General features: G+C 45.2%; 1 protein-coding gene across 5 annotated transcripts; it reads right to left on the reverse strand.

Annotated features, from left to right (window-relative positions):
- Positions 1 to 400: 400 nt before the first annotated feature.
- On the reverse strand, positions 401 to 16,437 carry LOC102413949 (cytochrome P450 4F2). 5 transcript variants are annotated; one of them, XM_025293727.3, is made up of 13 exons: positions 16,291 to 16,437; positions 15,712 to 15,940; positions 13,666 to 13,810; positions 10,834 to 10,887; positions 10,614 to 10,741; positions 7,624 to 7,745; positions 6,497 to 6,767; positions 4,967 to 5,033; positions 4,672 to 4,801; positions 1,454 to 1,587; positions 1,294 to 1,358; positions 1,055 to 1,137; positions 401 to 654 (listed from the first exon to the last, which is right to left on the reverse strand). In XM_025293727.3, the coding sequence occupies exons 2-13, from the start codon at positions 15,907 to 15,909 to the stop codon at positions 477 to 479; spliced, it is 1,575 nt and encodes a 524-aa protein (XP_025149512.2). In that variant the 5' UTR covers positions 15,910 to 15,940; positions 16,291 to 16,437; the 3' UTR covers positions 401 to 476. The 5 variants fall into 5 exon arrangements, with proteins under 5 accessions (XP_025149512.2, XP_025149510.2, XP_025149511.2 ...); XM_025293725.3 differs by having other exon boundaries at positions 16,174 to 16,304; XM_025293726.3 differs by lacking the exon at positions 16,291 to 16,437 and adding an exon at positions 16,178 to 16,287.
- Between the last annotated feature and the right edge of the window lie 8,460 nt (positions 16,438 to 24,897).

The raw sequence follows: 24,897 nt of genomic DNA on the forward strand, positions 1-24,897 counted from the left end.
TCAGTCATTTACACACGCTTGCTTATAAATCTTCACAACATGGCAATGAAGTGGCTACTGTTATGTAATAAAGACACTGAGGCTTAGAGAGTGATATGATTTTCACCAAACCAAACAGCTAGTAAATGGCAGACTGGAATGCTGACTTTTGTAGGGATGGAATGGTGGATCCAGGGACATCTGATCCTGACTGCATCTAGCTCTCTGCTCCACCTTCCCTAAAGAGTAGTCTTGTCCTCATGATCCAAGATGTAGCTCCAGCTGTTATAACTATACCTGCCCCCATTCCCCTCCCCTCCCTCCTTCCCCCTACCTCCCAGGTTCATAGCCACGCCTACCCGCCTAGATCCTCCCAGGCCCCAAGCGCCCCGGCTGGCTCTCGATGTGACTGGAACGGAAATGAGAAGCATAGTTTTATTCCTGGGAATCTGGAGATGTCTAGGGTCACTATGGATCCCAGGCAAGAAGGTAATGGGTCATTGCTGCCCTGTGCTCAGCGGTTCCACCCGCAGCCAAAGTCCGCCCTCCGCGCGCAGGATCAGCTCTGGCTTCCTGCGAGGCTCCTCCTTGTCTGGCAGGACGCGGAACCGCAGTAGCGTCAGCGCCAGGACCACCTTCATCTCAGTCATGGCGAATGTCTGCCCGATACAGTTCCTGTGGGTGGGAGTGGGGGTTTTGACTGCACCCGGAACCCTCACCCGGACCCCAAAGCACCTGGTATCTGCCCCACAACCCCCATTCCCACCCACAGTATAGAGAAAGAGGCTAACCATGCCTGGAACCGTATGTGGGCTTGCATATCTCCAGACCCTAGTCCACTCTCCACTGCTGAACTCAGACCAGTAGACAGGGGAGCGGGTCCCCTCAGCACACTATGAACCCCTCCTTGAGCCCACCACCATTCCCCAGACTCTTACCATAATGTCTGAGGGTAGGGGAGAGAAAGTGACCATCTTAAAGTTTTCCCCCTTCCTGGCCCCACACTTAACCTGGAATTTCACCAGCCCCCTACCCCCACCTCTCCACCCCCATCTCAGATGGCCGCTGTCTTCACCTGGGCCCCGCGGAGAAGGGAATAAAAGCCACAGGTGACCTCCCTTTGATGTTTTCTGGGTCGAAGCGGAAGGGATCAAAGACCTGGGGGCAAGACAAGACAGGGCTACTTGGCAGATGTTTGTATAGTAGGGGGAGGTGATGGCTGATTTGCCAGAAGTCAGAACCCTGCACCCTCCCCTGGGTCCCCTGAGGGGAATGGATAAGGATAAGGGGGGTGGGGGGTGGGGGAGGTATCACCTCAGGATCTGGCCACACAGATGGGTTGTGGTGGGTCCCGAAAATGCTGATGAGGCAGATAACACCTGTGGAAGAGGAGGGGCAGTCAGGTCTAGGTTCCACCTGCCCGATTGGCCCCTCTTTCTCACCAGGAACCTCCTCTCCTAGTCATTGTGGGCACCTTTGGGGATGACCCGGCCATCTGGAAGTACAGTGTCCTGGGTACAGCGGCGGGAGATGACCGTGACTGGGGGGTGCAATCGCAGACTCTCCTTGATGCACATGGTCAGGAAGGGCAACTGGGCCAGGTCGTCCCTGAGGAAACCCCGTGACAATTATCCAGTGAGCAAAAATAGAGCCCTCCTTGTGCCCCATAAGACCCTCTCTGCCTAGAACAAAATTGGATTGTTGGTTGAAATATCTCCAAACACATTAGGTTGTATACATTATTTATGTACAGCTTTTTCTTTGTCCATCATACATCAAAAAAAGTGGTTCTTAAAAATAAAGAAAAAAAAAGCAATGTCTTAGAAGTACCAGAAGAAGCTTAGTGAGATATTTTTAGAACTTTTTAAAGCAAAACATGGAAAAGCCAGCTATAAGTTTACAAATTTGTGTAAAAATAAAATATTATTTATGGCAAGACAGAAAAGTCAAAAGGCAAATGAATAAAAGATCAGATTCAATGTTTACTCTTATTTATTACAGCACTAGAGACACTAGCTAGTGCAATTAGATGTGAAAAAGGAGCATAATGCCATTCAAAATGTGAATATGTAATTTTTGGCAGACAGTGATTTTATACTTAGTAAAGAAGAGAATTCACTGGAAAATTTTATAGACCTTGAAGATCCAGTAAGGGGACTGAATTATTTTTCTTTAATCTCCTTCATTTGGGTGGTGATTTAAATTCCTTTGTAAAAAGCTTTTATTGGAGTATAGTTGGTTTACAACATTTTATTTATTTCTACTGTACAGGAAAGTGAATCAGCTACATGTATCTCCTCATTTTTTATTTTCTCCCCATTCTGTCACCACAGAGCATTGAGTAGAGTTTCCCTATGCTATACAGTATGTTCTTATTAGTTATCTATTTTATACATAGTATCAATAGTGTATATTAAATTCTTAACATAGACTCAAGGGATTAGATCTGATAGACAGAGTGCCTGAAGAACTATGGACAGAGGTTCATGACATTGTACAGGAGGCAGTGATCAAGACCATCCCCAAGAAAAAGAAATCCAAAAAGGCAAAATGGTTGTTTGAGGAAGCCTTACAAATAGCTGAGAAAAGAAGAGAATCTAAAGGCAAAGGAGAAAAGGAAAGATATAAGCATCTGAATGCAGAGTTCCAAAGAATAGCACAGAGAGATAAGAAAGCCTTCCTCAGTGATCAATGCAAAGAAATAGATGAAAACAATAGATTAGAGATCTCTTCAGGAAAATGAGAGATAGCAAGGGAACATTTCATGAAAAGATGGACACAATAAAGGACAGAAATGGTATGGACCTAACAGAAGCAGAAGATATTAAGAAGGGGTGGCAAGAATACACAGAAAAACTATACCAAACAGATGTCCATGACCCAGGTACCATGATGGTGTGATCACTGGACTAGAGCCAGACATCCTGGAATGCGAAGTCAGGTGGGCCTTAGGAAGCATCACGACAAACAAAGCTAGTGGAGGTGATGGAATTCCAGTTGAGCTATTTCAAACCCTAAAAGATGATGCTATGAAAGTGCTACACTCAATAGGCCAGCAAATTTGGAAAACTCAGCAATGGCCAAAGGACTGCAAAAGGTCAGTTTTCATTCTAATTCCCAAGAAAGGCAATGCCAAAGAATGTTCAAACTACTGCACAATTGCACTCATTTCACATGCTAGTAAAGTAATGCTCAAAATTCTCCAAGCCAGGCTTCAACAATACATGAACTGAGAACTTCCAGATGTTCAAGCTGGATTTAGAAAAGGCAGAGAAACCAGAGAGCAAATTGCCAACATTGGTTGAATCATCAAGAAAGCCAGAGAGTTCCAGAAAAACATCTATTTCTTCTTTATTGACTATGCCAAAGCCTTTGACTGTGTGGATCACAACAAACTGTGGAAAATTCTGAAAGAGATGGGAATACCAGACCACCTGACCTGCCTCCTGAGAAATCTATATGTGGGTCAAGAAGCAACAGTTAGAACCAGACATGGAACAACAGACTGGTTCCAAATTGGGAAAGGAGTATGTCAAGGCTGTATATTGTCATTCTGCTTATTTAACTCATATGCAGAGTACATCATGAGAAACGCTGGGCTGGAAGAAGCACAAGCTGGAATCAGGATTGCCCAGAGAAATATCAATAACCTCAGATATGCAGATGACATCACCCTTATGACAGAAAGTGAAGAAGAACTAAAAAGCCCCTTGTTGAAAGTGAAAGAGGAGAGTGAAAAAGTTGGCTTAAAACTCAACATTCAGAAAACAAAGATCATGGCCTCTGGTCCCATCACTTCATGGCAAATAGATAGAAAAACAATGGAAACAGTGAGAGACTATTTTTTTGGGCTCCAAAATCACTGCAGATGGTGACTATAGCCATGAAATTAAAAGATGCTTGCTCCTTGGAAAAAAAAGCTATGACTAATCTAGGCAGCACATTAAAAAGCAGAGACATTATTTCACCAACAATGGTCCATCTAGTCAATGCTATGGTTTTTCCAGTAGTCAAGTATGGATGTGAGAGTTGGACTATAAAGAAAGCAGAGGGCCAAAAAATCGATGCTTTTGAACTGTAATGTTGGAGAAAACTCTTGAGAGTCCCTTGGACTGAAAGGAGATCCAACCAGTCAATCCTAAAGGAAATCAGTCCTAATATTCATTGGAGGGACTGATGCTAAAGCTGAAACTCCAATACTTGGCCTACTGATGTGAAGAACTGACTCATTGGAAAAGACCCTGATGCTGGGCAAGATTGAAGGCAGGAGGAGAAGGGGAGGACAGAGGATGATATGGTTGGATGGCATCACCGACTCAATGGGTGTGAGTTTGAGCAAATTCTGTCAGTTGGTTCTGGACAGGAAAGCCTGGTGTGCTGCAATCCATGGGGTCACAAAGAGTAGGACATGACTGAGTGACTGAACTGAACTGAATTAAAATTCTTAGCAGGTGATACAGTTAACTTATTCAAAATTGGATAACCACAAAACACAACAGCTATGGCCCAATAGCACTCATTTCCCTTCCTCACAGTTTGCCTAATAGTTATTTTTTAAGTATTCTAGTACTAGATCCTGCCAAGTCTCTGATTATATTCCTACTAAGCAATAATGCCAGAACTAACCAACCCTGTCTTCTCAACAGAACCAATGAGAGGGGCTCAGAAATAGACCAGGAGACTTGGACTTACCATTCAATGTTTTTAGGCTCGCGATCCTTCAGGAGCTCTTGCACCTCCTGCCGGCAGCGCTCCTGATATTCTTGGTGCTTGGCAAGGTTGTACAGAATCCAGGAGAGACCACTGGCTGTGGTATCATGGCCTGAGAAGCATTCAGAAAGGCTTGGGTCTCTGGGCTACTTCAGCACCAGAGCATGGACAGCTCCCTCGCATTAAGGCCCATGGAGAGGAGGGGGAGGGATAGGGTGGCCCAGGGTCCATTCAGCAAGTTCTTTCTCCTCCTGTAGTCCTACACTGGGACCCTCACCTTCAAACATGAAGGTGTCAGCTTCAGCCCGGATATCTTCATCTGACAATCCCTTCCCATCTTCATCCTGGAGAGAAAGCAAGATCCCCAGAATCACACCAGCTTTGAAGGCACCTGAGTCTAACCTGAGACAATCTTTGAACATCTCCATCATCCATCTAGAAACCCAAGGCCACCCTGAACTCCTGGACACTATCACTAGAGGACCCACCACACAGACTTCCTCTTGACCACTTTTCCTCTTAAATTGTCCCTGGTGAATGGAATCAAAGATCCATAAATATTTTCATGTTTCTACATGATGCAACCTGGGTTAAAGAATGACTGAATGGAAACTTAGAAACTAGAGATTGAGCATTGCCCCAATGCCATTTGCTCACTTTGTATGATAGTATTGGGTTGGACAGAAATCTTGTTTGGGTTTTTGGCAACCCAATAAATTCAGAGATTCCTTTTCTCTCCTAAAGATAAGGAATGGGTTATAAACCTGTAGATCTATAGACTTCAATTTCTTTCCAGTGAGAATTTGTTTAAACTCCAGAACATTGTCTGTCTTTTCTACTCTTGTCTCATATTGTTTCATATCTTCTCCTCTTCTCTCCCCTCCTCCCCTCCTCACTGCTCCCTTCTTCTTTTCTTTCTTTCTTTCCCTCTCCCTGACCACCCCGGTAGGGAAGAAGGGAGCATATATCTTGCATAAGTTCTAAAATTCAGAATGTCAGTGGCAGTCTGATGGTTAAGACTCCACACTTTCACTGCAGGGGACACAGGTTCCATTTCTGGTTGGGGAACTAAGATCCAGCATGCCAAAAGGGGTGGTCAAAAAAAAAAAAAAAAAAGAGTTCTAGAATTCAACACTTGGCAGTACTTCCCCTCCATGCAACATGGCTGCATGTAAAGATGGAAGCATCATGGTGCCCTCAAAGGAATTTGGGAATGGGGAACCAGGGCTACAATTCTACTCTGACTACTGTTACTGCTATAAATAATACATAGGTTGCTCTTATCTAGGGTTCTGTATATATAGATACATGTATATATATGTATGCAAATATACAGACATGTGAGACTTCCCAGGTGGCTCAGTGGTAAAGAATCTGCTTGCCAATGCAGGAGATACAAGGAAACATGGGTTTGATCCCTGGCTCAGGAAGGTCCCCTAGAGGAAGAAATGGCAAGCCAAGCATTCCTGCCTGTAAAATCCCATGGACAGAGCAATCTGGTGGGCTACAATCCACGAGGTCACAGAGTCAGACATGATTGAGCTCACACATGTATATGCACATATCCTGTCTTATTAACTTGGAAGTAGAGTGAAATCTCAGGCCCCTCACAATTTCAGATTTAGCAGCCCTCCTGCAGGCAGTATTCCATATTGGTCATTTTAAAAACTTATCCTAACCCACCCCTCCCTTCCATGAGCATCTCACATGGCTCCCCAGTGCCCTCTGCATCCAGTCCAAATTCTTTGATCAAATCAAGTTCCCAAGGTCCATTCTACTTCTTGAACAAGAAACCAGAGGAGCCCACCTTGGTCAACAGGAGCACATCAATGAAATCTAAAGTCTTGGTCTTCGCTTTGGCCTTGAGGAAGTCATCAATACCCTCACTGGGGAGGGTGCGGTGCCGTTCCTGAATGACGGCATCTGTGAAGTCGTGCACCAGGCGGCAGGCCCTGCGGAAGCGCCGCCCTTCTGGGGTGAGGTAGTACAGGAAGTCCATGTGCAAAAAAATCTCCTGGTGTCGTTTTGCAACAAGGGCACTGAGCTCCAAGATGGCAGCAATATATTCACTGGGCTTCCTGTAGAATGAGAGCATGAAGGGATGCAACAACTTAAAACACCTGAAACTCAGAAACCGAAGGCTACCTCCCTTCAGGAAACTGAGGCTCCAAGAACAGGTGGGCCCATAGATCCAGTATGGTGATGAGCCAGGAGAGTGATGCTCCAGACTCTCTCAATCCACTTCCCATCTCTGTGAGCTGCCTCCATACCCCAGGCAGCCAGAGCACAGCTTCTTCTCTCTCTCTTACCCAGTATCTGCCCTTTTTCTCCAAAACTGTCCACTCAGCTCAGATCTTCTGCTAGCAGGTCAATTGGAGAAGGAAATGGCAACCCACTCCAGTACTCTTGCCTGGAAAATCCCATGGACAGAGGAGTCCATGGGGTCACAGAGAGCCGGACACGACTGAGCGACTTCACTTTCACTTTCATTCACTTCCCTATTCTCCTTAGATCCATTGTCAACACCATCCAGGGTCTACATTATGGTCAGTCTTCTCTTGAGTCAGATGTTAGAGTTCGGATTTGACCATGACTCTCATCTTCTGAAACACTTTTCATAGCTTCCTGAAAACCTCAGGATAAAGTTCATATCCTCTTTGTCTGGCTTCAAATGCCCTTAAGATATAACCTGCCCACTCCTCCAACCTTATTTCCGAAGTGTCTCATCACTATTGCACACACTTTGTTCATTATAACCTCCTGCCCTTTATCAAACAGTTCTACCTACTTGCAGGAATCGCTCCTTCTCTTTCCCTTCCCTGTCCTTCAATGTCCAGCTCTGACCCACCTCCTCTGGGAAGACTCTTCTGATTACCCTCCCTCCCTCATCTACTCTAGTGGGTCTGCATTCCCAGGCGCTGGGCTGAGACTCACTCCTGGCAATTGCTGTCGTAACTGAAGACGCATTTCTGCAGACTGTCCAGGGTCATGAGGCTGATGTGTTCAAACATGTCCAGATGGGTGTGGCCCTCTTTGATCATGCGCTGCCACTTGGCCTGAACAGAGAAGAGGACACAGCTGAGGCTGAGAATTGCCTCTCTGGTGCCCCTCCCTAATCCCAAACACCAAGATGCACTCCCCCAGACTCTGTCTCCTGGTCCCAGGCACCCAGCCCCAGGGAGGACTGGACTTATGTTGCTATTAGTATATAAACTCCATGGCTGGGAGCCAGGAGATCTGGGTTTGTGAATCCTGGCTCTGTGCTCTATACTTATGTATCATTGGTCAACTTTAAATAAAGTTAAGTGCTAACAATTGTTATTCAGTGACAGCAGCCATGAAATTAAAAGACACATCTTGAAAGAAAAGCTATGGCAAACCTAGACAGTATATTAAAAAGCAGAGACATTGCCTTGCCTACAAAGGTGCTTATAGTCAAAGCTATAGCTTTTCCAGTAGTCATGTATGGCTGTGAGAGTTGGACCATAAAGAAGGCTGAGCACTGAAGAACTGATGCTTCAGATTTTGGTGCTGGAGAAGACTCTTGAGAATCACTTGGACAGCAAGGATATCAAACCAACCAATCCTATAGGAAATCAACTCTGAATATTCATTGGAAGGACTGATGATGAAGCTGAAGCTCCAATACTTTGGCCACCTGATGTGAAGAGCGGACTCATTGGAAAAGTCCCTGATGCTTGGAGAGATTGAGGGCATGAGCAGAAGGGCGTGACAGAGAATGAGATGGTTAGATGTCATCACTGACTCAATGGACATGAGTTTGAGCAAACTCTGGGAACTAGCAAAGGACAGGGAAGCCTGGTGTGTTGTAATCCACGGGATTGCAAAGAGTCAGACAGGACTTAATGACTGACCAACCAACAATAACAAATGTTAGGTTTTATCATCTTCATTGTTATAAATCGATTAGGAAAATGTTCCTTATGTTAGAAGAGTTAATCCTTTGTGGGCCCAGAGTACCCATGCACTTTTTTGCTGGGTAGGCCAAAAAATTGGAAGGCCCTAATATTCTTTACTTGGCCCATTTCTCAGAGTTGTGTTTGTAGCAGACAGCCTTGAAAAGTGAGGTAGTGACTCATCCTGGACAAATATTAGGATTGCTTCTAATTGCTATAAAAGTCACAGAGTCCCTAAACCTAGTACTCCCTCCCCTGTGATAAAACATACTACATGAGCAGGCATCTATAGAAGCCCACCTATGTCACTTGCATGCGATTCGGTGACTTGGATGAAGGATGCAAACCAACAAGAAGCACATGTTGTTTGATGGGCTAACCTTTGTCTATGACCCAGGAGTCTCACGTATTCCAGCAGAATCCATAAAACAGTAATAAGCTCACTTGTCAGCTTGCAAGCATGGAAAAATTACAGGCACTTCACAAAAGCCTGACCTCTAATTCTTCACTTCCCTATGTATGTATCCAAACTTTTTGCAATGTAATTTTTCAGTAACTCTACTTGGAGGTGGAGCCTGTTTCAGCATCTTTTGATCCTGAGCTGGCCTTGGACTTGCTTTGGCCAATAGACTGTGGTGAAAATGATGAGGTGACCAACCCAAACCTAGACCCCAAGGCACATTACAGCTTCCTCTCAGTCTTCTCAAATCCTGCCTCTGCCATTTGAACCAGTCTGAGATGCCCTTTGAAGGGAGAGAATCACATGAAAGGAAATCTAGTTACCGCAGCTGAGATCATCCTAGATCAGCTTGTAGCCAACAAAGCTTCAAACCTGTGACAGGACTGACCCAGACCAGCAAGGCTTCCTATCTGTATGGCCAGGCCACCCAAGACAGCTGTCTTCTTGTTCTCTGTACATCAAATGCTTGACCAGTCCCTGCTTCACCTACACCCTATTCACATGAGAGACCTTCCTCTTAATCATAGAGCCTAATGAGCAAGTTCTACATACTTGTCTTCAGCCTCAGATGGTGATTGTTCTCATCTTTATATCAAAGCATCTCCATCATAATAGTTTATTAAAGCGGTAGTGAGGGGGTGGGCTCCTCTACTAGTTTTCTTGGTAACTTATGAAAAAACCTGACATCAATTCCCCCACAACTGGTTACATCCCACTCCCCACCTTGGTAGGGAAGACTTCTGCCTTGCCCTTCCTGCTGTCTGCTGCACATGGTGGGATATCACTCCAGGACCTTGCTTCAGACATGCAAGATCCCTGTATCCATTAAAACACGGATGTCTCTGTTTCTTACTCCAGCTCCTTATTCAGTTCTGTGGCTTGCAGGCCCGCAGGGTGCAGCGCAACACTATCAGACCCATAGCTGATCACAGATACATGAGTGACCCCATCTCCATCTAGAAGAACCAAGCAACTGACTCATAGATTTGCTGTTAGTGTGCCTGTGTGCACATTCATGTACAACTCTCTGTGACCCCAGGCTCCTCCATCTAAGGGATTATCCCCAAAAGAATATGGGAGTGGGTTGCCCTTTCCTCCTCCAGGGGATCTTCCTAGGGATCAAACCTGTGTCTCCTGTGGCTACTGCACCGGCAGGAGGATTCTTTACTGCTGAGCCACCTGGGCTGACCTTTGTTGTCAATACTAAAATCCTTCTTGTTTTCAAGTGATTTATTACTTAGAAAGAACTAGTCCAATATTCATTATTATTATGAAACATGTCTCAAGATTCCAAGGCTTCTGTCAAGGTAGAATAGAAACTAATGCCTTCTGAGTACCTACTGTGTGCCAGAGATCTCAATATGTTAGCTCTACTGACTGAAAGCAGGGATCACATTATGCTAATTTTATAGCCAAAGCAACTGAGGCTCAGAAAGGAAGAACAATGGACTCAAAGCCACTTAGAACAGCCAGAATTATAAATAAGATGTCTATGAGTCTCCATGTCCCCCAGACTCCAGCTGGAACCCTGGGTTCAAGAGACTCACGTGCATGATGTCTGTGCTCTTGGTGAAAATCTTCATATAGGGCTTCAGGATGTTAAAGTGGAAGGCAGGTGTCAGCATGCGACGGTGTCTGCTCCACTTGTCACCAGCACTCAGCAGGAGCCCATCCCCTAGCAGAGACAGCCACAGGGAGTGAGCAAAGGAAGACCTTCCCCTGGGTCCCCAGGGATGTCCCCAGCCGCCTTTGTGAACAGTTACTCACCCAGCCAGGGCTTAAGAACTTCATAGAAGATCACGTCCTTTGGTGCGATGGCAGCTGACATGAATGAGGACCGTTAGGGTCCTCTCCCCAAGGAGAGAGGGGAGGGAAGGGGCTTTTGGTGGGGAGTGGAGAATCCTAACCAGGAATCTGCATTCGCCCTCCAAGCCAGCCATAGCAGAATGTGGCCAAGAGCACAGGAAATGTGGAAGGGGTGTGAGGGGAGGGGGGGAACCAGACTAGGCTACAGCACAGAATAGAGCAAAGGCAGAGCCCACAGACACGACTCTATGTGCTTAGATACATCCCAACATGACACAACATGCCCAGCATTCCTTGACATGGCATCTTCTGAACACCCAAGCATAACCCAGCACTCTACAAAACATCATTATGGGGACCAAGGACACCACACTTGCCCCAGCAGTGACTGCCCCCCGCCGAGACGTCTGACATGGCCCCATGTGTTAACATGCACTGACGTGGCCCCAACCTGTGTGACGCAACCTGACAGGACACAACAGCTCTGCCATGGACCTGAAGACCATCTGACCTGACCTGAGTGTGGCCCAGGCAGGCTCCAGACAGAACCTGAATACACTGATGATACAGACCTGAACCAGGCGAGACCCAGACCCACCCTAAGACCTGCATCAGACAAGACTCACATAAGGTCTCAGGCATTCCTCAGAGTGGCTTTGAGTTCCAGACTACAGATAAATCCGAAATGTACCCCAGGAGTGACCAGCTGGAGAACCAGAGAGTCTCTAATGGCACCACAGACAAGAACCAGAGAGACTCCAAGATGTCTCAAATGTCTTTGGCCATAGCTGAGCCCCAGAGGTGACTGAGACCATCTCTGAGCTCAGTTATAAAATACAGCAGGTGCCACCAGGTATAACACATATCAGCTGCAACCAGGATCAAGGTAGAAATATAAACATGACCAGATGTGGCCAGTCAGCAGACATTGTACAGACATGCCCGGAGGTCAGGCAGGTGGGATTCTGCAATGGGAGACAGTGGCATCTTTGCCATGCCCCCTTGCCTGCATCCTGGTCACTTGCACACAAAGCCTATGACAGGGGGCAAGCTGTGGTCAAGGGCATGTCTACCTGGAGCAAAGCGCACAGGCTTGATGCAGGTGGGGTGGAAGATGTGGATAATTGCGTGCCAGGGCCCCACCCACCAGCAGGACATATCCCCATAGGTGCTGGCCAGGCCCTGTGTGTACAGGAGAACGTCCTCTGAGCTCTGAATCTGGAGAGGAACAAATAGGACCCAATTCACACTCTTCTAGGCTGCCAGAGGGAAGAACTTGTAGGAAAGTGATCCCAACTTGAGCCTATGCACCGCCTTTAACAGCAACTCCTTAGTCCTCAGCCTCCTGCAAGGCTCCTTCCCCTTATCCTCCATATATGACAGTTGGGGTCCCTTGGGTGTGGGGAAAGAAATGGCCTTTCCCTGTTTGGACCCCAAACACCATGTGCCCCTGATTTCTCTTCCATTCCCTTATTCCAGATAAGAACTGAGGCTCTGAGTGATGGAGTCACTTACATTCTTACAGATAAGAAATCTGAGACACTAGTCCAGGACTGTTTAATCCAGGGCCTGCATTCTTAGCTCCAAAACAATAGCTCAGAGGACCCTGTGCCCCCAAGACATGGAATTCAGAGTTTCAGGGATGTAGGAATTGGTCCTATGACCCAGGCAAAAGAAATTAAAGGGAACCCTGTATCTTTTTCTGGAAGTGTTGTGAATGAGCTCACTGTTCCATGAAGGTTGAGCTTCAGGGGTTCATCTGTACCAGGATGAGAGTGATACTGTCACAGATGAACACAGAACTAAATGATGGAGACAGATTTCTTTGTCTTCAGATTGTCTATCTCTGACGGACTGTTTAAGCCCTGCGTCCACCTGGGCTTGAAGACACCCACCTGGGATTTTACGACCAGTTGATTCTCTTTCTCTTGGTAGATCATGTAGAGTTGCATTTCCATCATTACCAGCTAAAGGAGACTTTAGCAGGCAGAGAGAGGATGGGCCCTTCCCAGGTTCACCCAGCATTCTGGTGTCTGAACCCAGGTCTCTGACACATGCTGTTTGTTGCCCTGCTTGCCTGATCTGTGTATGGGAGGGGCAGAAGGCAAGGGAAGGAAGCAAGGGTTGGGTGGTTTCCTCAGGAAGATTCCTGGGGACTGGAGAAGGAGGACACTGAACTAGAAGTGTTCAAGAACAAAGAACAGGCTCAAAGAAACCGACCCACCAGAGAGGTAAATAGCCATGGAAATAGCAACCCAGATCTTCCACTGGCCACAGGTCTTCATTGCTCTCGATCTGGGGATGGGTGGGACTGAGGACATGCCTGGCAGGGGGCCTGGAATGTTATGGATGCCCACTGCATAATTCGATCCTCTGCTTTAAAATTTTTAAAAAATTTCCAGATCCAGTTTCAGCAACTCCTCCTCCAGGAAGTCTTCCAGCATCCCCCAGCAGAGAACCTTGCTTCTTCTCTGCGTTTGCATAGCTCATCTCCCTCTGGCCAATTTCTGACCACACCAGGTCACAGATCTCTCTGCCCTAATCTGAGGCTTTATGTATGGGGGTGTCTTTCACCCGGGACATCAGGGTGGGGTGTAAATGGCAATGGGAGAAGGGAGAAGGGAGGAGGCTATGAGATTGGGATGATGAATACATGAAGGAAAGAAGAAGATGGCAGAGAGAGGAGGGGAGGGGGTTGGGGTCCTGTAGGGGTTACATGGCAGCTTGGCAGGGAGGGGCTGGAAGCCCTGAAGTGTATCATGGCACCCACCACCACAAGCTCTGCCTGAGTACCTGAAGCATTGGCGACGATCCGGATCAAGTCAGGGTGGCAGAAAACGATGATAGGGGTGATGGGACCCATCCAGACCCTAAATCCTTGGGAGTATTTGGCCACCAGCTCAGTTAATTTGCTCATGCCCTGCTCCGTGGGGGGGACCTGTAAGCAAGGTAAGGGCCATCACTTTGCAGAAGGAGAGTCCACTGCAGTGGACAGAGTGTGGGATCCTGCACAGATGGAGGATCTGCTTCCTCCTTCCCTCTGGGGGAGGGAGGGACCTGGAGGCTCTCCAAGTCCCAAAGGTCTATCCCAGGGCACAGGGAGAAGGCAGGCTCTGTGCCCACAGGGAGGTGGACCTTGGCTTGAGAAGGCAAATTTTTCTGGTCCTCCTGGGAGTTGTCCACCAGGGGTGGCCACAGGAGGAAATCCTTATGGGGGAGGTTTGTGGATGTCAGGGTGGCCTCAGACTTCTCCCTGGGTTTTGGTCCCACATCCTTTTATCTCTGGGCCAGTCCACATGGCCTCTGCTTCCTTGCATAGGAAAGGATCCGCAGACCTGGGACCTTCTAGCCCTGGCTGACCCCAGGGACAGACATGAACTCTGCCTATTAATCAGTGAGGAACTGTGACCTAGGAACTCCCGCCCTGGTCAGTCTCTGTGCAGAGTGCATCCAGTCTATTTCTATGGACAATGCTTTCAACTGTGCCACTAACAAATGAAGAAATGGTTGCCATATCCCCTCAAAGAGGAAGAAGTATGGATTTTCTCCTGGTGAAGCACCCTTTCCCTCACAATGCTCCATTCAAACCTGACAAATACCCCAGGTGCTCTAGGCAGGTGACATCATTTTCACTTTTGTGCATTGCTCCTGTCTCCCCAAGCACCTAAGCTGAGGATTCAAAGCACTAGATGAGATTGGTCCAGAGAGGGAGTGTGACTCAGCCAAGGTTGCATATCAAGAGGGGCTGGAGGAAGGAAGTATAAACAAGAATGGCCCCCACGGCCAAGCCCTGTGGAGAAGGCAGAACTGCGGTCACTTTGTAACATTCCTGCTGCCTCCAGGACCCACTGAGACCATTTTAAGACCCGGAATCTCAGCAAATCTTCACAATGAGCCTTGGACACCACTATTGTGGTGGATTTTGCCTTAATGAACAGTAGTTGTTATAAGTCCTTCCCAAGTTTAGTTCTTGTCCCAGGCAGGAGAGGGAAGCTGCCTGGGAAATGGGGGGAGCTGGATGCCCATCCATTTGACCTTGACTGAGGGAGGTGATGTCACATTCATCACCAGGGCCATCAAATATTTATTTTGAGTGCTTACTTTGTGCCAGCCCTGGACAGGGCACTGTAGTGTCTCCTCCCCAGAACGATCATCAAACTGGGCTGTGTTAATAAGTACTCGGGTGATTAACTGTTTAATTAATTGTAAGTAGGAACAAGTCAAAGGTCCAAGTCTAGTGCACAAGATAGGTGGGTGTGGAGGAGGGGTAAGTCTAAGAAGGCTCTGAAAGAGGAAGTGAGTAGCTAAATTTATCCAGATGGGGGGAGGGGCCTAATGGGACATCTTGGGGAAGGGTAGGGTGTAAGATTAGAGGAAGGGGTCCTGGGAATGGGAGAGGGTGGGAGCTTTTCTCCTGTAGGTGGGAATAGGGAAGTGATAGCTATTTCCTGTGAGGAAGCTGTGACCCAGAGTGAAAAGACACAGGAAAGGGGCCACATGCAGAGCAGACCCTGGACAGCACCCTTGAGGACCTCCAGGCCACCATGGAGACTGAAGAGGCCAGGGAACCAGGTTCTGTGCAGCCAGGCCTCAGAGATTCATAATGTGTGCAAGGCATGCAGCAGATGAACCCTAAAGCAGGCTAGGGTTGGAAGGACAGGATGTGGGGAAGGTCCTGATGGCAGAGCAGGGAAATGAATGAGTGAGGGAAGAGGGGCTCCCCAGCCTCCCTGGCTTCTCTGCTGTCCTAGATCCCAGTCCAAACTTGAACCCCATTCCTGACCCTCAGGAAGTCCATCCACCCTGATCCCCCAGACCCATGCTCCTGCCCACACTCACCAGGCCTAGGTGACCCAAGAACCAGTTGCATTTTGGGGGCTGCGGGAAACACTGGAGGTGACGAGAGTTGTTGTAGAAGGTGTAGGTCCAGGCCAGGATGCGGGCCAGGAGCCAGGAGGCCCCAGTGAACAGCAGCAGCAGCCACGGGGAGGCTGCCACTGGCCCGAGTCCCAGCCAGGACAGGCTCGGCTCCAGCATCCTGTGGGGCAGTCAGAGTGGAGGCTGAATCCTGAGGATGAAGGAAGAGGCAGTGATGGTGAGTTGTGAGGCAAAGACAAATAAAGGGAGAGGAGCAAGGGAGTGAAGGACAGGGATGGGGAGTGCTGGGACAGGCAAGAAGGGCTCAGAGACAGGCAGACAGGGACTGGGAGAAGGGAGGGAGAAACACAGAAATTCAGAGGAATAGGGAAATATAGACAGAAAGACACATACAAACACGCACAAAGAATGTGTGTTAGTTACCCACTGGTATTCCCTCATCTCCCAGGCCAGTTCTTTCCCTGGAGCCACCCTGCCTTGGGTAGCAGCCTTCCCCACCCTGGGCCAGGACCCCCAGCCTTTTGACCCCCAGCCTGGCACCTTCTGTCAAGAGCAGCTTGTCTCACACAAATTCCTCTCCTCTCCTCCTGGGATGGCTTTTTTTGGCCCCTGAACCTATGGGAAGCTGCCAGGGGCCAGGCTAAGCCAGCCAATCCCTGGAGCCTGCTTACTTCCTCCCTTCCTGGCAGCTACCTACATAGAAGGTGGGGGGAGGGGGAGCACAGTGCTATTGAAAGCAGCTTGTGAAACAGCTCAGAATCACACATTGTTGACACTGAGTCCTCAGGACTCAGTATGTCCTATGTGGGCACACTGGGGCAAAGGTGACTCTTGGCTTCCCAGTTTACAACCAGCCCTGCCCTTCCAGGGTCAAGGTACAGCAGGTAGAAGAATGTATATTCAGGTGCCAGGTAAGTAGGACCTGGCCCTAGCCTTATCCCAAAACATGACTGGGGCTCTGCTCCATGCATGGGCCAGAGGGCTTCATGCACCATGTCTCAGCACAGAATCAATAAGCTCAGAGACATGAAGTTTCTACCATCTGGGTCACAGCCTGGAAAGGTATTCAAGCCCTTTCTCCAGACAGCCTGAAGCCTTGTTTGAGAGATGATTTCTGGGAGCAGGAGCAGAGAAACCAGCCTGGAAGAGCATTACCTGCACTGGACTCATGGGATAAAAAGCCCGCAGCCAGAAGAGGGCACTTGGAGGCTTGAGGGTAAGCTGCAAGGGGCTTATAGAGAACAAGACCTGCTCAGGGCAGGACAGAGTTGGGAGATTCTGAGTGGGCAGCCTCACTCTGACTGTGGGCTGTGCTGACCTTCCCTGGGCTCAGTCTTCCCATGTGGCAAAGTGGGATGTTGGATGAGAGCCTGAGAGGAACCAAGGAGAGTCTCACAATAAGATGGGAAGATCAGGATCCCCCCAAAAAGATGAAATGAAGGAAAAGGCCTGTCACCTAGTACTCACGCTTCTCTGTGCCAATATTCCACACAGATATTCCTGTTCTGTGTAGAGAACTGTATGTAAAAACTGTGTGCCAGGTACCTCAGAAAGCATGCCTGTAGTGTGCCAGGAACTCTATATAAAGCACATCTACTATGTATCAGGTGCTTACATAAAACGCATCTTGCTGTTGTTCAGTCGTCAAGTTGTGTCCAACTCTCTGCAACCCCATCAACTGCAACACACTAGGCTTCCCTGTCCTTCATTATCTCCCTGAGTTTGCTCAAATTAATGTCCACTAAGTCAGTGATGCCATCCAACCATCTTAGCCTCTGTTGCCCCCTTCTCCTCTTGCTGTCAATCTTTCCCAGTATCAGGGTCTTTTCCAGTGAATCGGCTTTTCACATCAGGTGGCCAAAGTATTGGAGCTTTAGCTTCAGCATCAGTCCTCCCAATGAATATTCAGGGTTGATTTCCTTTAGGACTGATTTTATCCCCTCCCTATCTACTGCATGCCAAGTACTCTTCACAAATCTGGTTCACTCTGTGCCAGCTGTTGCAAATGGAGCATGCCTACTGTGTATTGGATGCTCTCAAGAAGGCTTCCTACTCAGTGCCAGGTGCTCTATATAAAGCATCCTTACTATGTGCAAAGTACTCTGTGTTAAGAGCACCAACTGTGTGCTTCGTGCTTTATGTAAATATGCCTACTGTGTGTCAGGTACTCTACATAAAGTGTGCCTACTGTACGCTGGATACTCTAAACAAATCCTTTCTCCTGTATCCCAGGTGTTCTCCATAAAGCACGCCTACTGAGTTGCCAACATATTGCACAAAGAGCATATACTGTGTCCTGGGTATTCATGAAGCATGCCTACTGTGTGCCAGGTGCTATACATAAAATACATACAGTACAGTACTGTACTCTCTCTGTGAGAGAGGTGTTCTATATAAAGTATACCTATTGTGCATCAGATGTTCTGCAACAAGATAATATTTCCTCCTTCCCTCAGTGCTCCTGGGCGACACATTGCAATCAGGCAGGAGACCCAAGGGATAGCAGGAGGGACAATACCTATTTAAAGGAAGAGCAAACTGAGGCTCAAAGAAGGCAAGCCTCTAGCCTAAGTTGTTGAGCTGGAAGGAATCTGTTTGCCCTATCCCCAAGCCTAAGCATTTCCCCTCTGCTATGCTGCTCTACTCCCATTTATAAGGGACAATGCTCGGTTAATCTAGGGACATTTATAGTGGTGGAATCTCAGGCAATAAGGTGACCCCTGTGGGGAGATATCTTGAGGTCTGTGTATCACCACATTGATGGATCATACAACCATATTCAGAATGCACCACCCAGTGGATCTCCAATGGATATACCATCTCCTCCTGGCCCTCTCTTGATCCTGTCCAGAATTGCTCTGAGGTGTGGTCTCAGGCAGACAGAAAACTTGAAGGATGGGACTCCTAGAGGAGCTGCTGAGCAGGAGAGTATGGGAAAGACCATCCTTAATTCCTCAATTAATGCCTTAATGCTTGTAGAATCAATGACATGCAATAGTCCTTGTTTGTAGAGCTCATACTTTGTAAATGGCCCCTACTTAAATCAACTCTTCTGTAGCTCATTTGAGGTCTCTGCCAGAACCCGACTATTACATTGACCAAAGGGATAGGACACCTCAGCAATCCAGTCATGTGAGTGTCTGTAAACATTTAGGCATGGAAAATATTGAAAAATTATACCTGACATCCGAAATAGGAGGGTGAAATAGGAGGAACAATGATTCTGTTAAATGTCTACATTTAACCAATTGTTTCCTTTTCTTAGATGAAGCCTGCAAACCATTTTCCATTAAGATCAGTAATCTATGTAATTACAAATCATATTTTTAAAAGGAAAAATTCATAGCGTTGTGCATAATACCATGCTGACTGCTTGCTTAGTGCTATGCCAACCAGGTGGCAGCAAGCAATACATGGGATCTGTAGAAACCAGAGAGAATTGAGATTGAGAACAAGGACTTCAGGTGCCAAATCAGGCCCCACTAAATGAATCTGGGCAGGTCTCTTTACCTTTCTGTGCCTCAATTTCTAACCCCAAAATTGAGGGTAATGACAAATAAAATCAAATGTGAAACTCAAATAAATTGAAGTGAGTTAACTGCTAATAACAACACTTCCAGGCTCACAGTCATCACTAAGCCTGAACAATTGCCTTTATTTCACTTATTTTATGACAGAAGGAGGATGCAGACACCAGCCATGAGCCTTGGTCTCCCCTGGCATGGACATCAGCTCTCTTGAAGTCTATGAGTGTACACTGTTCTTTACTCCCTTGAAAGGTACAAGCACTTGCTTCAGAACAGATGACTCATGGTTAATGCTAGGGTCAGTTGTCCCTTTCTAGCTGTGTGACCTTGGGGAAGTGACTTGCCTTCTCTGTGCCTTGTATTCCTCCTCAGCAAAATGGGAATAATAATAAGCTGTTTTGTTTGAAGGAGTAAGCTTATGTGTGTGTGTTAGTTTGCATTCTCTGGAAGTAGATCCTGATGAAAGGATTCAAGTGTAAATACTTTGTTTTGAGGTGATGCTGAGGCAAGGCTTCTAATGCAAGTTGCTTCTTTAGGAAGTGATCCCAGGAAATGCCAGTAGGGCACTGTGGAAGAGAGACTGTGAAGGGAAGGCAGCAGGTAAAGGGTGCTTCAGCGAGAAAGCTCACATGTGGGCACCTGGGTCTCAGTCCATGGGGGACAGAAGAGAACATGCACCCACCAGTCCTTATTCAGGGTTGCTTTTAAGGGTGTTATTTCTCCATAATGTCCTTCCAATACTGCATGGGTGAGATCTGGGGACAGAGGTAGGGGCCTCCCACAGCTGTTGATGTGAGGAACACAAAGTGGTGTGGACTGTTAGAGTGGTTCAGGACTTCAAGATACATATACTCACATCCTTACACACATATACACATGTACACAGTTACATAAACAATCACATATGCATACATACTGTCTGCACATAGACACATACAAACACAGTGACATGTACCCACATGTGCTTGCATTTACATACACACTCTTATACACATGTGCACACACATGTGCAAAGCACATGGCACTCATGCATGTACCCATGCACACAATTGCATACATACAGTCACACACACACCATCAGCCAGTGACACCTAGGCATACACACAGTCCCACACATAGTCACAGAGTTACACACACACTCATGGAGACTGAATGTCTTAGAGCTTGTTGTCTCTGAATCTTCTAGCATGAGTCTCCAACACACTCAGGAGAGGAATGTGTACCCCACAGCAGCCAGTCACTGGACCAGGACTGAGTGTGTCTTGAGAATTAAACAGGAGGCTTATGACCCCATGCCTCCCTTCCTCCTCTCTCTCATTCATTCACCATCACAGCCCTTAGTGGAAAGTCACAATCCATTTGTAGCAGGAGAGGAAATATTTGAAACTTATGTACAGAAACTCTTCGAAGGGGTTCGCTCCATGTTGGGGAAAAAAAACTCTGTGCTAACTGGTAGGAAAGTGGGCTGAAGCAAAGTGTTTTTTTTAAGATTGAGGTAATAACTTATTATTTGTATTCCACTGGGAATGATGCAATAGACTTCAGGATATATGGTCAATATAAAAATTAAATTTAGAGAAGAGCTAACACCTATCCTGCTCAAACTCTTCCAGAAAATTGCAGAGGATGGTAAACTTCCAAACTCATTCTATGAGGCCACCATCACCCTAATACCAAAACCTGACAAAGATCCCACAAAAAAAGAAAACTACAGGCCAATATCACTGATGAACATAGATGCAAAAATCCTTAACAAAATTCTAGCAATCAGAATCCAACAACACATTAAAAAGATCATACACCATGACCAAGTGGGCTTTATCCCAGGGATGCAAGGATTCTTCAATATCCGCAAATCAATCAATGTAATACACCACATTAACAAATTGAAAAATAAAAACCATATGATTATCTCAATAGATGCAGAGAAAGCCTTTGACAAAATTCAACATCCATTTATGATAAAAACTCTCCAGAAAGCAGGAATAGAAGAAACATACCTCAACATAATCAAAGCTATATATGACAAACCCACAGCAAACATTATCCTCCATGGTGAAAAATTGAAAGCATTTCCTCTAAAGTCAGGAACAAGACAAGGGTGCCCACTTTCACCATTACTATACAACATAGTTTTGGAAGTTTTGGCCACAGCAATCAGAGCAGAAAAAGAAATAAAAGGAATCCAAATTGGAAAAGAAGTAAAACTCTCACTATTTGCAGATGACATGATCCTCTACATAGAAAACCCTAAAGACTCCACCATAAAATTACTAGAACTAATCAATGACTATAGTAAAGTTGCAGGATATAAAATCAACACACAGAAATCCCTTGCATTCCTATACACTAATAATGAGAAAACAGAAAGAGAAATTAAGGAAACAATTCCATTCACCATTGCAACGGAAAGAATAAAATACTTAGGAATATATCTACCTAAAGAAACTAAAGACCTATATATAGAAAACTATAAAACACTGATGAAAGAAATCAAAGAGGACACTAACAGGTGGAGAAATATACCATGTTCATGGATTGGAAGAATCAATATAGTGAAAATGAGTATACTACCCAAAGCAGTCTATAGGGTCAATGCAATCCCTATAAAGCTACCAACAGCATTCTTCACAGAGCTAGAACAAATAATTTCACAATTTGTATGGAAATACAAAAAACCTCGAATAGCCAAAGCTATCTTGAGAAAGAAGAATGGAACTGGAGGAATCAACCTACCTGACTTCAGGCTCTACTACAAAGCCACAGTTATCAAGACAGTATGGTACTGGCACAAAGACAGAAATATAGATCAATGGAACAAAATAGAAAGCCCAGAGATAAATCCACGCATATATGGACACCTTATCTTTGACAAAGGAGGCAAGAATATACAATGGATTAAAGACAATCTCTTTAACAAGTGGTGCTGGGAAATCTGGTCAACCACTTGTAAAAGACTGAAACTAGAACACTTTCTAACACCATACACAAAAATAAACTCAAACTGGATTAAAGATCTAAATGTAAGACCAGAAACTATAAAACTCCTAGAGGAGAACATAGGCAAAACACTCTCTGACATACATCACAGCAGGATCCTCTATGACCCACCTCCCAGAATATTGGAAATAAAAGCAAAAATAAACAAATGGGACCTAATTAACCTTAAAAGCTTCTGCACATCAAAGGAAACTATTAGCAAGGTGAAAAGACAGCCTTCAGAATGGGAGAAGATAATAGCAAATGAAGCAACTGACAAACAACTAATCTCGAGAATATACAAGCAACTCCTACAGCTCAACTCCAGAAAAATAAAGGACCCAATCAAAAAATGGGCCAAAGAACTAAATAGACATTTCTCCAAAGAAGACATACAGATGGCTAACAAACACATGAAAAGATGCTCAACATCACTCATTATCAGAGAAATGCAAATCAAAACCACTATGAGGTACCATTTCACACCAGTCAGAATGGCTGCGATCCAAAAGTCTACAAGTAATAAGTGCTGGAGAGGGTGTGGAGAAAAGGGAACCCTCTTACACTGTTGGTGGGAATGCAAACTAGTACAGCCACTATGGAGAACAGTGTGGAGATTCCTTAAAAAACTGGAAATAGAACTGCCTTATGATCCAGCAATCCCACTGCTGGGCATACACACTGAGGAAACCAGAAGGGAAAGAGACACGAGTACCCCAATGTTCATCGCAGCACTGTTTATAATAGCCAGGACATGGAAGCAACCTAGATGTCCATCAGCAGATGAATGGATGAGAAAGCAGTGGTACATATACACAATGGAGTATTACTCAGCCATTAAAAAGAATACGTTTGAATCAGTTCTAATGAGGTGGATGAAACTGGAGCCTATTATACAGAGTGAAGTAAGCCAGAAAGAAAAACACCAATACAGCATACTAACGCATATATATGGAATTTAGAAAGATGGTAACAATAACCCTGTGTACGAGACAGCAAAAGAGACACTGATGTATAGAACAGTCTTATGGACTCTGTGAGAGAGGGAGAGGGTGGGAAGATTTGGGAGAATGGCATTGAAACATGTAAAATATCATGTATGAAATGAGTTGCCAGTCCAGGTTCAATGCACGATACTGGATGCTTGGGGCTGGTGCACTGGGACGACCCAGAGGGATGGAATGGGGAGGGAGGAGGGAGGAGGGTTCAGGATGGGGAACACATGTATACCTGTGGTGGATTCATTTTGATATTTGGCAAAACTAATACAATTATGTAAAGTTTAAAAATAAAATAAAATTTAAAAAAATGTAAAAAAAATATATAAAAAATTAATTTTATTTTTATATTCCACGGGTTAGCAAACTATGGTCTATGGACCATATCTGACCTGTGGCCTGTTTTTGTAAGATATACAAGCAAAGAATCATTTTATATTTTAAAAGAATTGTAAAAGGAGGGGAGGAAGGGGAGGAGGAGTCACTGAATATGGCCTGCAAGCACTAAAATATTTACTATATGGGTCCCTACAGAAAAAATTTGTCAACTCTGCTGTACACTAGCAATAAACAATTGGAAAATGTTTTCAAGTGCCATTTTTCTCAAGTATCATTAACTGGAAAAAGTGGAATACTCAGGTATAAATCTGACAAAATACGTGCATGAATTCCAGGATGAAAACTTCAAGACGCTGATAAAAGAAATCCAAGAAGACCAAAATTAGTGGAGATGTACAATGTTCATGCACTGGAAGACTCAATATTGGTAATATCTTAAGTCTCCTAAAAGTGATCTACAAATTCTGAGAAATCACAGTCTCAGGAGGAATTTTTGTAGAAATAAGATGATTATAAAATTTTCATGAAAATGCAAAGGACCTAGAATAGCCAAAATTATTCTGAAAAAGAAAAATAAAGTTGAAGGATTTACGAAACCCCTTTCAAGACATATTATAAAACAGCAGTAATCATGACTGGGTGATGATACTGGCCAAAGACTAGACACATAAATCAATTGAATGGAACAGAGTCCATAACTTAAAAAAAAAAAAAAAAAAAAAAAAAAAAGGCAAGGCAAGTCAAAGCGCAAAAGACAGTCTTTGCAATAAGTGGTACCGGAAAAACTGAACATTCACATGAAAAAAGTCAACTTATATGTCATACCTTATGTAAAATTCAATTTAATATGAATCATGGAATTAAATAATGTAAAAATATAAAATTTTTAGAAGAAAAAACTAGAAGAGAATCTTTGGGCCAATAAGTTAAACAAAACATTCTTATATATAACATCATCAGCATACATTATAAAAAGAAAGAAATGGTAAGTTGCACTTTATAAACATTTAAAAATTTTGCTTTGTGAAAGAAATATAAGATAAAGACCAGGCACACACTTGGGAAAAAAAGACATGCAAATCATATATCCGATAAAAGACTTATGTAAAATCCAATAATTGGAAGGTAGATAATTCAAGGAAAATTAATGGCAAAAGATTTGAAAAGATGCTTTACCACAGAAGGTATTTGGATGGCAAATAGGTACATGGAAAAATGCTCACCATCATTAATTATTTTGTGTGTGTGTGTGTGTGTGTGCACTCAGTTGTGTCTGATTCTTTTCGACCCCATGGTCTATAGCT

This window comes from Bubalus bubalis, chromosome 9 (genome assembly GCF_019923935.1).
Source record: "Bubalus bubalis isolate 160015118507 breed Murrah chromosome 9, NDDB_SH_1, whole genome shotgun sequence".
NCBI classification, from domain to species: domain Eukaryota; kingdom Metazoa; phylum Chordata; class Mammalia; order Artiodactyla; family Bovidae; genus Bubalus; species Bubalus bubalis.

Excerpts from the sequence above, each read along its gene's own strand:
- LOC102413949 (XM_025293727.3), bottom strand. The coding sequence starts at position 15,909 with ATGCTGGAGCCGAGCCTGTCCTGGCTGGGACTCGGGCCAGTGGCAGCC. Across the intron at positions 6,768-7,623 it reads TACGACAGCAATTGCCAGGA|GAAGCCCAGTGAATATATTG; the intron begins GTGAGTCTCAGC and ends CTCATTCTACAG. Across the intron at positions 5,034-6,496 it reads ATGTGCTCCTGTTGACCAAG|GATGAAGATGGGAAGGGATT; the intron begins GTGGGCTCCTCT and ends CTTTCTCTCCAG.